At 43.6% G+C, this 10,642-nt stretch overlaps 1 protein-coding gene across 1 annotated transcript in view; it reads left to right on the top strand.

Moving 5' to 3' along the window:
* Nucleotides 1-2,004: 2,004 nt before the first annotated feature.
* LOC143294089 (putative oxidoreductase YjmC) overlaps nucleotides 2,005-10,642 on the top strand; it is a 19,315-nt gene continuing 10,677 nt past the window's right edge. The window contains exons 1-6 of the mRNA XM_076605513.1: nucleotides 2,005-2,129; nucleotides 3,138-3,398; nucleotides 6,897-7,010; nucleotides 7,710-7,790; nucleotides 8,125-8,186; nucleotides 9,709-9,762. Of these exons, the coding sequence (XP_076461628.1) occupies nucleotides 3,212-3,398; nucleotides 6,897-7,010; nucleotides 7,710-7,790; nucleotides 8,125-8,186; nucleotides 9,709-9,762 (498 nt within the window). The 5' untranslated portion in view covers nucleotides 2,005-2,129; nucleotides 3,138-3,211. The remainder of the gene's footprint in view (nucleotides 2,130-3,137; nucleotides 3,399-6,896; nucleotides 7,011-7,709; nucleotides 7,791-8,124; nucleotides 8,187-9,708; nucleotides 9,763-10,642) is intronic.

Here is a 10,642-nt window from a genome sequence, read left to right as displayed (position 1 = left end):
CACATCTTATCTATTTCATGTTAATGTTTTTACACAAACGAAAATTTCAACATACAATCAACCTGTGGCGCCGGTTGCGGCATGAAGGGTTTCAGAAAACACCATAACCCCTCCCCCTCCACCCCCTCCTAAATTTATCAGAATATATGCACCAACACACACACACACACACACAGACACACACACACACACACACACACACACACACACACACACCTTCCAACACACCACGGTCATGTCTTGAAAGCCTCGTACTCAAGGTCAGTCAAACAGCGACGGGTCAGTCACTGACAGTGTGTGTACAGTGTGACCCACGCTTTGAACTGCCTTCAAGTCTCAGCACTGAGACTGAGAGACCAAGGAACGTCAGCCCGTCCTGCTTTGTCCATCACTGGGGTGAAATGGTGGCCAGGTGGAAACGCGTCCGCCTAGAGAGCGAGAGATTCTGAGCCTGCGCACTGGTTCGAATCCCACACTCGCCAGTATAGTATTGTCTCCCCCTCCAGCACCCACTGGACCGGTGAGTGGTGGGCTGGACGCTAGTCATTCGGATGAGACGATAAACCGAGGTCCCGTGTGAAGCACGCAGTCAGCGCACCCCAGCACAAAAGGGCTGTCTTGGCAAACTTTTTGTGGAAAAAATCCACTTTGATAGGAAAACAGCTACACTTGCTGACAGTGAAATGAAAGCAAAAATGGGTAGTTCTGCACTGTAGCGACGCGCCCTCCCCGCCCGTGGACAGCAGTCTTAATTTCACACAGAGATATCTGTTGCGACAAAGAGTAATACAACACAATACAATACAATATAATACAATACAATATAATGCAATGCAATGCAATACCATACCATACAACACAATGCAATACAACAGAACGTAGCGTCTTTCCAAGCACCAACTGGATTGTTCACTGAAAATTGTTTGCACCAACTGACTCAGCAGTAGTAATCACAAGTACCTACAGTTGCAGAAAAGGTGATTATTTTCTTTCCGAATGAAACGTTTTGTAATCTGTTCGTCGCATCTGGACATCATAATTCATCGTTATGGCAAAACGCGTTGCATTTTCTACAAAAAAGCCAGAAAAAAAAGTATAACAGAACAATCAATACCGCCAAAAGGAAAAGGAAATAAAGATAAAGAAATAACCTACTAACATTGATCTATAATGGAAATCCAGAGTAAAACATGCTTAAGGACCACAAACATTTCAAAACGTTCTTCTTCTTCCTTCAGTTTTGTGAAGAGTCAACGGCGCGCCGCATAGAAGTATACCCAAATGACAAATAACAGTATCAGTATCAGTAGCTCAAGGAGGCGTCACTGCGTTCGGTCAAATCCATATACGCTATACCACATCTGCCTAGCAGATGCCTGACCAGCAGCGTAACCCAACGGACAAACAACAATAGTAGAATAATCAATATGCTCAAAGACCAAAAACTTTATTTTAAAACTACATTAAATAACAAACATCAAGAGTTAAAAAAAAACAACCACCACCAAAACCCGAACAGGATAACAGCCCACATACGTTTTAAAACTACAGTGAAGACATCCATGCTGTGGTTGGTCACGGAGTGTCATCTTTCCTGACCTGTGACCATCTTGACCTTACCATCATGGCCGAACGGCAGCAAGTCATTACTCACCTTCTTCCAGTATCAGTAACCACATCACACACACACACACACACACACACACACACACACACCTGCGTACCTCAGTTGGTAGACCGCTAAATTGCTTCATTCGATCGACCTTCACCCTTGACCCCATAAACTCAGAAACAGCAGCAGTCATTTTGCTCACTTCGACTCAGGCTGTAGAAAAACGTGACATTCAGAGTGGAAACTTAGGCCTACCATACTAAACGTTACGTGCTTTGAATTCTTCCCACTTTAATTTGCGTGCTTTTAATTTTAGCCAAGATACCAGTATACATATGTAGACACTATACATGCTGATGGTGTCTTTGATTCTAGTCATTTCGTTTGGGAGCCCGGCTGTAAAGCGAGCTGTAGCTGGCGAAACAGAATCTGTGGAAAAGTTAAACACACACACGGAGACCTTTTTGTGTGCGTGTTAGTCTTGGAAATCTCAACGACGGATATATCAAATGACAAGGTAACGAGAATCAGTGTGTCTGACCTATAAAGTCTTGAACGATTTCGTCAGTTAATTAATGAATCATTGTTATTATCATGGAAGGGCATTTATATAGCACGTAAATGAAAGCACACTTCGCGCCAGAGTTCTTACGGCTGTGCGAATAAATTAATCGCAGCGTAACTGAGCAGAAAAAAAAACGGAAAAAAAAGAAAGAAAAGAAAAGAAAACAAAACAAAAAAACGAGGAGAATTAGAAACGGGTCAATGTTTTCAGGGCAAACTTCGGCTGTGCTGGAAATAATGCGAAAAGGATAATCAAGTTTGTTTGTTGTTGTTGTTGTTGTTGTTGGTTTTTTTTTTTTTTATTTTTTTTTTTTACAATGTTGGATGTTTGTTTAACTTTAAGTGCCTGGTTTGTATGGTTGTGGAAGCTAAGCAAGCATTATGCTGAATCCTTCCGTGCTTTCCTAATCTGAGAACAAGAAGTGAGGGGGTTTCAACACTGATTAAAAAAAACCCAAAAAACAAAACAACAACAACAAAAACAAACAAACAAAACAACAGATTTCAAACCATTTAAAGACAGAAAATTGCCAATTTCATATCCTTTAAAGGCACAGAAGAAATAGCAGATTTCAAGCCTTCTAAATGAGAGAAATAGCAAACTTCATACCTGATTTAAACGGGAGAGAAATCGCAGATTTCATACCTTTTAAAGGTGAGAAATAGCAGACTTAGTTCTTTTGAAAGGCGAGAAATGGCAGACTTCGTACATTTGAAAGGCGAGAAATACCACACCATACCTTTTGAAGGCGAAAAATAGCAAACCCCATCCCTTTTAAAGGCTAGAAATAGTCACCTCTATTCTTTTTAAAGGCGAGACCTAGCAAACCCCATCCCTTTTAAATGCGAGAAATAACAGACTTCATGCGTTTTAAATGCGAGAAATAGAAGACTTCGTATACCTGCCTTCGAAAGGCGAGAAACATCACAATTCACAACACACTCAATATCTTTTGTAAAGGCGAGGACAGTGACCACAACGAAGTAGAAGTGCACACACAAACTCCAAACTCAAGAAGCAACAAACCCGGCAAGATGGCGGAAACCGGAAGTGCGACCCCCGCGGAAGAGCGCGTGCTCATCGCACGTGAGGACCTGCACGCTTTCCTTGTGCGCGCCTTCCAGACTGCCGGGGCGATCCAGAGCCACGCACGTGCACTGGCTGACGTGGTGGTGGCGGCCGACTACCGGGGACACTTCAGTCACGGCCTCCGCAGACTGAGTGAGTGTGGATGGACTGGTGGCGTTGGTGGTGAAGTGTTTGTGTTTGTGGTGTGTTGTGGTGCGGTGTGGTGTGTTGTGGTGTGGTGTGTTGTGTTGTGGTGTGGTGTGGTGTGTTGTGGTGTGGTGTGGTGTGGTGTGGTGTGTTGTGTTGTGGTGTGGTGTGTTGCGTTGTGGTGTGTTGTGGTGCGGTGTGTTGTGGTGTGGTGTGGTGTGTTGCGTTGTGGTGTGGTGTGGTGTGGTTGTCGTGTAGTGTATTGTGTTGTGTTGTGTTTGTTTTGTGTTGTGTTGTGGTGTGGTGTGGTGTGGTGTGTTGTTTTGTGTTTGTGTTGTGTTTGTGTTGTGTTGTGTTTCTTTTGTGTTGTGTTGTGCTGTGCTGTGCTGTGTTGTGTTGTGGTGTGTTGCGTTGTGTTGTGGTGTGGTATGGTGTGGTGTGGTTGTCGTGTAGTGTATTGTGTTGTGGTGTGTTGTGTTGTGGTGTAGTGTGATGTGGTGTGGTGTGCTTTGTGGCTATGTTGTGTCGTATCATATCAAGTTTTCAATCACAACGGATGTGTGTGTGTGTGTGTGTGTGTGTGTGTGTGTGTGTGTGTGTGTGTGTGTGTGTGTGTGTGAGTGCGTGAAATTCGAGTTGTGATATATCTTGGTAGATAAGAGAGACAGACAGACAGACAGACAGACAGACAGAGACTGGCAGACAGACAGACAGCTAGACAGACAGACAGAGATAAACAGAGAGAAAGACTGATAGACAGATATAATACAAACGTCAATCTCTTGAAGAATCTTATCACGTACCTTTGGAAATAACACGACGAATGTCTTTAGAGAGATTGTTGGAAGGAAAATGAGCACCTTTTTCATTCAGTTACGGCATTTTTTTCACGCCTTGCTAAACGTATTTAAGCATGACACACATCATTCCATTAATTTATGCGTGAACACACACACACACACACACACACACACACACACACACACACACACACACACACACACACACACAAGGCATTGACTCATGTTTTCCAGAAAAAATATCAAGTACTGTATGGGGCATCCACCTGAAAGTCCTTCTGGGTACAGGTTGGAATTCCGACCTCGCCCTTTCTCCCAGGTTTGAAAAATGAATTATTCACACGAGACGATAAAGCGAGGTTCCGTGTGCAGCACACACTTGGCGCCACCGACTTATACATTATAAGTCTGTGGTTTAGCGCATTGGAAAAGAACCCATGCCAGCAGTAGTGTTGTCCTCTGGAAAAAAAAAAATCCCTTCTTGTGTTATAAAATAACAAAACTGGAGCCAACTAGCAAATATTTTTTTTCAGATGGCTTGCAAACTACCCAAATTTCCACCCGTTTACAGATTTTCATAGTTTTTACTTTTGAAGTACATGCACACTCATGCTGTTTTTTCAATTTTTATTTTTTATTTTTTTCATTCCAATTTTGCTTTCGTGATGTACATGTGTGACACGCGGTATTTGTTCTGTGAACAACCTCAACTTGGGGAATTCTGTAAAAGAAAACCACTCTCTGAAAAGTACAGAAATATTTATGCATGAGCCCAAGGCCTGATATTATAGCGCGTTGAGTTATGCTGTTGTCAGGAATCTGCCCAGCAGAGGTCGTGCTGTGTATGTGGGTATGTCCGAAGGCAGTGACGCCTCCTTGAGAAAATGAAACGTGAACAGTTTCAACAGTTTTGTTCAAGCTTTCGCCCCCACCCCCACGCACCCCCCAGCTCCCCCAGGGTTTGGGTGAGCGTTCAGTGTAAAACGAACAAACAAGTAACATGTAATAGAAACCAGCGCTAGAGTCTCATTCATTCGAATACATGAAATAATATGATGAAATGCCTACACAGCAAACAAGCACAGAAAACAAACTGATCTGTCGTGTTTCAAGCCTTCCCAGGTATAAAACGACACACTCTGGTTTAGTGGTAATCCTCCTGGGAACACATGCCGCTGAATACATTGAGGTTCAGATAAGGAATTCAGTGTCACAACCTGTGGCTGATGGACATGTAGAAAGGAAAAGAAAAAGAAAACTCGGCCTCCGTGGACGAAGAATACAGGCGACAACAAACATTGATGATATGTGCGCATTCCTTTCATTATGTTCTCCTTTTCCAGTCCTCAAATGTTACTAAATACAAATCACCGAAGCTGAAAGATTATTATCATCCTCCGGTTTATCATGTAATCGAGGATTCTGAGAAAATCAGCAGAGCTATTTATGTGCAGTGTGGTGTGAATTACGTCCATGTCCACCCGTTTCCTATTTTGAAACTATACCGAAAAAAAAATGTCTGCAACATTTTGCAAAATTTCGTCTCAGATTATATAGTTTGCGTCTCGTTGTATTAGCAACTTCTCTTTTACGAACTCCATGAAGCAGTTTTCTGTAACTGGACGTAGATATTTATTTCAAATACTCATCTTTGTTTCTAGCCTTCCCTCATACCCGGTGTCCTCCAGTTCACCATCCCACCTCCTCTCGTACCTTTTAAACGATAACATTCAAATGTGAAAATTAATACTACAAGAAAGATTGCACTGGCTCGCAGTGCTGCAGCCTTGGGTATTAGTTGGCCTTTGAGGACCATCCCAACGTCGACTGTCCTAAAGCCGTCTTGGCCGAGAGAGTGGGGATGTAACTTGAGCAAGACACTCTCCGCTATAATCAAATTCTATGTCAGACAGTCGGAACAGCAGCTGCCTCCACTACTGCTGTGATGGTCATAGTGGGGCACGGGCACGGCTGACTCATAGTGGGGCACGGGCACGGCTGACTCATAGTGGGACACGGCTGACTCATAGTGGGACACGGCTGACTCATAGTGGCTGACTCATAGTGGGGCACGGCTGACTCATAGTGGGGCTGACTCATAGTGGGGCACGGCTGACTCATAGTGGCTGACTCATAGTGGGGCACGGCTGACTCATAGTGGGGCTGACTCATAGTGGGGCACGGCTGACTCATAGTGGGGCACGGCTGACTCATAGTGGGGCACGGCTGACTCATAGTGGGGCACGGCTGACTATCCTACACTTGCTACGGGCGCAATAGCCGAGTGGTTAAAGCGTTGGACTTTCAATTTGAGGGTTCCGGGTTCGAATCTCGGTAACAGCTCCTGGTGGGTAAAGAACGGAGATTTTCCCGACCTCCCAGGTCAACATAATTATGTGCAGACCTGCTTGTTCCTGAACCCCCTTCGTGTGTATATACAAGCAGAAGATCAAATACGCACATTAAAGATCCTGTAATCCATGTCAGCGTTCGGTGGGTTATGGAAGCAAAACATATCCAGCATGCACACCCCCGAAATCGGAGTATGGCTTCCAACATGGCGGGGGGTAAAAACGGTCATACACGAAAAAACCCACTCGTGTACATACCAATGAGCGTAGGAGCAGCCCACGAACGAAGAAGAAGAAGACGAAGAAAAAGATACACTTGCACTGAATCGTGACCGGACTGGGTGTGGTTTCAGACTACTACATGCAGGACCTGCTGAAGGCTAACGTGTCCACCTCTGCCACACAGGAACCGGAAGTGGTGAAGGAGACCGCGGCCACGGCCCTGGTGGATGGCCACAACTTGCTGGGTCAGTGCTGTGTTGTGTTGTGTTGTGTTGTGTTGTGTCGTGTTGTGTTGTGTTGTGTTGAGCTGTGCTGTGCTGTGCTGTGTTGTATTGTGTTCTATTGCATTGTATTTTGTACTGTCTTGGTCAGTAAATATGAGCTTATATCACAGATTGACATAAGTTTACAGTTTGGCCAACAGCAAAGTGAGAGCCGTATTATCAGTGGTTTCTCCAATGCAATGGGAATTCACTTGCAGCTTTGGTTTTTGTGAAGGACTATGCCTCTCAAACTGCGAGGCAAAATTTGGCCTTTGGGAACCATCCAAACGCCGACTGTCCTAAAACCCTCTTGGCCGAGAGAGTGGGGATGTAACTTGGGCAAGACACTCTCCACAATAATCAAATTCTAACCCAGATAGTCGGGACAGCAGTTACCTCCTCTGCTGTTCTGATGATCATAGTCGAAAACGACTGACTATGATACGTACTGTACTGTACTGTATTGTGTTGTGTTGTATTGTATTGTATTGTATTGTATTGTGTTGCGTTGTATTGTATTGTACTGTTTTGTACTATGTTGCGTTGCGTTGCGTTGTTGTATTGTACTGTTTTGTATTATGTTGCGTTGCATTCTATTGTACTAGTTTGTATTGTGTTGCGTTGTGTTGTATTGTATTGTATTGTATTGTATTGTGTCACAACAGATGTCTCTGCTTTCAGGACCTGTGGTAGGGAACTTTGCCATGGACCTGGCTATACGGAAAGCTAAGGACGTGGGCATTGGATGGGTCAGCGTCAGGGGTATGTGTGTGTGTGTGTGTGTGTGTGTGTGTGTGTGTGTGTGTGTGTGTGTGTGTGTGTGTGTGTGTGTGTGTGTGTGTATTGTGTGAATATATGTGTGTGTGTGTGTGTGCGTATATATATATATGTGTGTGTGTGTGTGTGTGTGTGTGTGTGTGTGTGTGTGTGTGCAAGCATGTGTGTGCATATGTGTGTGTGTGTGTGTGTGTGTGTGTGTGTGTGTGTGTTTGTGTGTGTGTGTTTGTATACGTGAATTACTGGAAGGGTTTTTCATGCTGTCATTTCATTTTATTTCGGTGTGGGCATTCTAGCATGGTATACTGATTTGATGCAGGAACGAACCATTTTGGGATTGCAGGCTGGTACAGTATGCGAGCTCAGAAGGAAGGTTTGGTGGTAAGTTTGTTCACTGAGAGAGAGAGAGAGAGAGAGAGAGAGAGAGAGAGAGAGAGAGAGAGAGAGAGAGTTATGCTAATGTAGCGTATTACCAATCAGTAATTATGTTATTCATAAATTTATGGTTGCCTTCAAAGGAAACGTTTATACAAAATACTAAGTTACTAAGTCAGTTACCAACAGACAAGACAAAACTATAATATTATGTTTATATCGTAAAAATAAAAACTTTTGGTCATTTGGTCAATATGTGTTTCTGTCAGAATTCACTGCACTCTGTGCAGCCCCAAAACCTGTGATCTTCTGGAAAAAGACACACAAATGTTCAACATAATCTTCGGTATCAATAATTATGATGCAGATTTCTTGTCAGCTTTAGGGTAACACTTGTTTCTGTCAGAATTGTCTTGTTCTTTTGAAATCCCAACATAACTTGTATTCTTCTGAGGAGCCAGTTGCATTGCTCGGACGGAAGAGCCTAGTATGGTCGTAACCCGCTACTGACTAACTGTTTGTAGTATGGAACTGACCAGTGGTGTAGTTCGGTCAACGTAGGCATTTAGTCACGTGTAACCAAGCAATGCAACTGGTTCCAGGACAGTGATAGAACAAAATCAATGTTCAGTGTGATCCGCGTTCCCAGTGTTGAGTGTCTTCCAATCAGTCATTTTCAATCACATTTGCCTCACTATGTTTCTTTCCTTTCGCTATGTTTTAGTGTATTTACTTTTTTTTTTCTTCATTTTAGTTTAGTATTTTCATTGAAGTTTTATGTAAACATTTGACACAAACCTTGGCCAGGCTCTCACTCAAGGCCTGATCAACGATTTCGGTTTATGAGAAGATCAGGCATCTTTTTTTTGCTCTTATTATCATTTGTTTCCCTTTTCAGTAGATATAATAATAATAAAAATGGTACTTATATAGCGCTGAATCTTGTGCATAGACAAATCTAAGCGCTTTCGCACCAGTCATTCTCACGCACGCACAACTCTAAAACTGGAGAAACTAAAGACAAGGAAGAGGCAGGGAAGGGAGGCTATTTTGGGAAGAGGTGGGTTTTAAGGCCAGACTTGAAAGAGCTGAGTGTGGCGACTTGACGAAGCGAAAGAGGAAGTTCATTCCAATTGCAAGGTCCAGAGACAGAGAAAGAACGGCGGCCAACAGTCGAGAGTTTGAATCTAGGTATGCGTAAGTGGAGTGGATCCGAAGCTGATCGTAGTGAGCGAGATGGAGAGTAGAGGTGAAGGCAGCCACAGAGATAGGAAGGGGCTGATTTGTGAATACATTTGTAGCATAGAGTGCTGATCTTGTACTTTATTCGGTGTGAGACAGGGAGCCAGTGGAGATGTTGCAAAAGAGGAGTGATGTGCTCAGATATGGTATATATAGCGTATGTGGGTTTATGGGTTTATGCTAAGGCTGCTGCCTTTCTATGCAGAAGATGTGGCGTAGCTTTTATGGATCATTTCGCATGCTTTGACACCCCCTTTGGAAGTGAAAGTGAAAGTGAACCTTTCAGGGCATGGCCTTCACCAACACCTCTCCCATGCTGGTACCCACAAGATCTCGGCAGGTGCGTTAGGTTTTGGATGATTCTGATTCGTTGTGGCTTCTCTCTCTTTCTCTCTATGCCTCTGTCTGTCTGTCTGTTCGTCTCTCTCTTTTTCTCTCTATGCCTCTGTCTGTCTGTCTGTTCGTCTCTCTCTTTTCTCTCTATGCCTCTGTCTGTCTGTCTGTTCGTCTCTCTGTTTTTCTGTCTATGCCTCTGTCTGTTTCTCTCTCTCTCTCTTTCTCTTTCTCTCTCTCTCTTTCTCTCTATGCCTCTATCTGTCTGTCTGTCTGTCTGTCTCTCTTTCTTTACCTGTCTGCCTTCCTGTCTGCCTGTCTGTCTCCATTTCAGTTCTGTTTAGTCTTGTTTATCAGTTTATTTCAGTTCAGTTCAGCCGGTTCAATTGATCAGAGTTCAGATCAGCTTGGGTCAGTCCAGTTCACACGGTTTAACGTAAAGTGTATCAAACTAACGGTTTGACTGATTTACAAATAGTAAAGAGTGGTAACTCTCTCTATTCACAAGTTACACAACTTCAAGTCAGTGCTGCTTACGCTACCGATTCAGCTAGCACGCGGGTAAATAAAAGGTACATTGGAACAAACCCAGACACTTCCTCAAAATGGAAGCGCCGGGCCTGTCCTTATACCAACGATTTCACATGTGCGCACAGCAGCAAACACAGAAGAAATGTGCAAACACAAATTTAGCTTTCATTCAAGACTGGAATAGCCTCTTTAATCCTGAACAAGCCACACAGAACACATGGACAATACAGAACAAACACATGGTTGCCTCGGTGGTTGACTGAATGAACGAATGGAATGAATGAAGAATCTAGCAATCTCTCTCTCTCTCTCTCTCTCTCTCTGTGTGTGTGTGTGTGTGTGTGTGTGTGTGTGTG

This window comes from Babylonia areolata, chromosome 19 (assembly GCF_041734735.1).
Source record: "Babylonia areolata isolate BAREFJ2019XMU chromosome 19, ASM4173473v1, whole genome shotgun sequence".
Taxonomy (NCBI): domain Eukaryota; kingdom Metazoa; phylum Mollusca; class Gastropoda; order Neogastropoda; family Buccinidae; genus Babylonia; species Babylonia areolata.
The sequence above is the reverse complement of the archived record's forward strand: the minus strand, read 5'-3'. Positions and strand labels throughout refer to the sequence as shown.